The sequence below is a fragment of the Gossypium hirsutum genome, chromosome D08 (genome assembly GCF_007990345.1).
Source record: "Gossypium hirsutum isolate 1008001.06 chromosome D08, Gossypium_hirsutum_v2.1, whole genome shotgun sequence".
Lineage (NCBI taxonomy): Eukaryota > Viridiplantae > Streptophyta > Magnoliopsida > Malvales > Malvaceae > Gossypium > Gossypium hirsutum.
In genome coordinates this window covers 24,791,369-24,794,307 of record NC_053444.1, presented here as the reverse complement: position 1 = coordinate 24,794,307, position 2,939 = coordinate 24,791,369, and the positions used below count along the sequence as shown (strand labels likewise).

The window sequence follows — 2,939 nt, the reverse complement described above, 5'->3', positions numbered from 1 at the left end:
TGGAAGACTACTTTTGCAGCACATCTTAGGCTACCTATGTTTTTTTTCTTTTTGACATAAAGGAGGCTGCAGCTTAGAGATAAGAAATGGGGTTGCTGATATAACCCAAACTTACTGACACCGTATTGTATGAATCAATTGAGCTAAGCTTAGGTATTTCTATTTTTACTTTAGCAAGTTTTTGCTTCACAAACTTTATTTAATGCAGTTCATGTTTAGATGCCTGTCTATTTACTCATAAACACATCCATGCTATAGAATTAGTCTAGAATTGCGTTGATGAGTAGTTGATAACTTGATAATGGGGGCATATTACCATTGTTAATAAATGGCTTTGCAAGTAGGTCTGTATTGTGATTATGGAGGATGCTAATGCAAGCTGGAATTATTAAATACTTTTAAACCCAATGCAGTAATGGCTCTTCTTTTTCTAATTGATTTTGTACATGAAGTATTATATTTTGCATTGAACCATTAGGTTCCAAACACAAAATGCCATAAAACTATCTTCATTTTGCCTGAAAACAGAACGGAAATAGCTAGTATATCTTCATCAATTTACTTAGACCAAATCAAATTTTTATCAGATACATCTTTTCCCGACTTCTTATTCTAATAGCTCCTTCAACTTGGATTGTAATATGGACTCATAAAGGAACTACCAAAGGCAAATGCAATAAAACTCCAAATCCCAACTGTTCTACAACTTTTCAACAGGCTTTTGATCAGCTTTTGCCAAGTTCTATCAAAACTCTGGATCCTTGCAAAACAAGCAAACGTGTAGCCTTTAACCATGCTTTTTATATGTGCCAGTAGGCTGTGGCCCCTTTGTTTAAATGAACAGACAGAAAGTTATATTTGTATTTATAGACAAGAATTTAAAGAATGTAGATGCCGAGAGTTACCAACATTTAGTTAAATTGAATAAGAGAGGTTGGTAATGATCGCAACTTTTGAGACACTTGCAGGCAGATGAAATATAACACTATTGTTTTACAGAGCAGCTAAATCAAACTTGTTTGCTACTTGTGAAGCAGCTAGTTAATGTCTGCACCTCAAAACTTTACTTTCAAGCAACATAGAACAGCGTTCTTACACTACTGAAAATATGGAAATCACCTAGAAGAATCTGGTTCCTTGTATTACTGCTCATTTTCATACCATTGCTCAGGATATCAGCAAATGAAACTAAGAATAGTTGGTTCAGGAACTTGTTCCCAAACAGTTGCAAACTCAGAAATTAGAAGAAAGCTCACAGCACACAATCTATGGTTTATTTTTCTTTTTTCATTACAAGGACATGAAGGTTTCCAAAATGAAGGATTTTACAACTCAAAAACATCCTACCAAACCATAAATTTCGAAAATTTAGCTGAAATGAACTCAAAATGAGTATAAAACTATGAGATGCGTGTTGATGATAAATAAAACCGTCCAACACGACTTTAGTATACTAATTTTGGGACACCCTAACCTTATATCAGAATCAGGTTCAGATGCAAAGGCATATAGGGAAGCCCCTCTGAGTGGAAGGAAACATCTGAATGACATGTATCTTACCTTTCCACTGAAAACTATGAAAGACATGTCGTGAAGTCAAGTGGGTTTCATGTCCTGAAACATTGCAGCCCATAATGTCTGATCACCATAGTCCCTGCCTGTCTTTTCCTTGTAGTAGTCACCATGAATCTTTGGGCTTGGAGGTCTTACATAAGTAAGAGGTGCTGATAGTTTTGGGCTCCTATTTGTTGTGAGAATCAACCTCTCTTGTGCAATTGCAATATCAATAGGACCAGATGTCACAGGGCTCTTATAGTTGAACACCAGATTCTCCTGCATTTTTCTGTCTAGTGGCCCTGACAATTTTAGGCTCCTAGGAGGGGCAAGCAACTTCTCTTGTACTCTACAATCCAGGGGGCCAGATTTTGCTATCTTCCTGGTTCTCCGCACTGGCTGCTCAATGTTCACCTCCTTCTCACTGTTGCACTTCCTTGTCAATCCTCCTCTCCACTGATCTCGATAACGACCCGGCTCCGGCAGCAGCTTAATCGAGTTATTCTCATGGTGAACCAACTTGTTAACATACTTGTTAAAGCTCTTTCTGGTTTTGTTGATTGCCAAAATGAGCTTGGACAGGCTATTAGGGGTTTCTCCAACTTCCTTCCTAGCAAGCTTGAGAATCTCAAGCCTATGCTTGGCAACTGATATGCCCATGCTCTGAAGAAACTCATGATTGAAGTAGGCTAAATCCTCTTTTTGAAGCTCATTACGGGAGAAGGCAAGGCCATAGTCATAGATAAGTGAGGGCTCAAGGGCAGTTTTTGACAACCAAGAGTACCAATCCATGGCAATGGAGCTTGGCTTATGCCATAGGACGCTGAAAAGATTGGAGGTTTGCGGTGTTGTAATGGTTTCACGTGGGTGGTCCAACCCTCCAAGGGGGTATATATAAAAAAGAGATAAGAAAGGTGAAAGAGTAAATAAATGTGGTGGGTGTATAGGGATTGTGAACTCTCTCTCTCTCTCTCTGGTTGCTCTAATAGAAATTTGAGAATGACACCAAATGAAATAGTGAAATATAAATGTCTTTAGGAACTTACCCACCTTGTTTTTTTATTTTTGTTTTTTTATTGTAGGGTTCCTTTGGGCATTACAATAAACTTTTTCTCCTTTTTCTAGGTCTGGATTACAGGTGCATATTGGCGTTAAGCTTAAGGCGCTGGCAAAAAGGACTTAATGATGTAGGCTAGGCTGACCTTTTTCCCATAAACATGATAGGGAATGGTTGCTTAAATATGGCCCATAACTTTCAACCAACAGCCTCTTTATCTCAGAATTTAATCTTTGCTATGCCTACCTAATTTGCCTGTTTCAGTTAACACACTGATTCATTTGGAAGAACCGTACGTTCACAAAAATTTTAGATTTCTTGTGATGAA

The 2,939-nt window shown here is 37.9% G+C and overlaps 1 protein-coding gene across 1 annotated transcript; it reads right to left on the bottom strand.

Moving 5' to 3' along the window:
• Positions 1–1,240: 1,240 nt before the first annotated feature.
• Positions 1,241–2,575, bottom strand: LOC107897924 (uncharacterized). The gene has a single exon (XM_016823531.2). The coding sequence runs from the start codon at positions 2,344–2,346 to the stop codon at positions 1,597–1,599; it is 750 nt and encodes a 249-aa protein (XP_016679020.1). The 5' UTR covers positions 2,347–2,575; the 3' UTR covers positions 1,241–1,596.
• Positions 2,576–2,939: the final 364 nt, after the last annotated feature.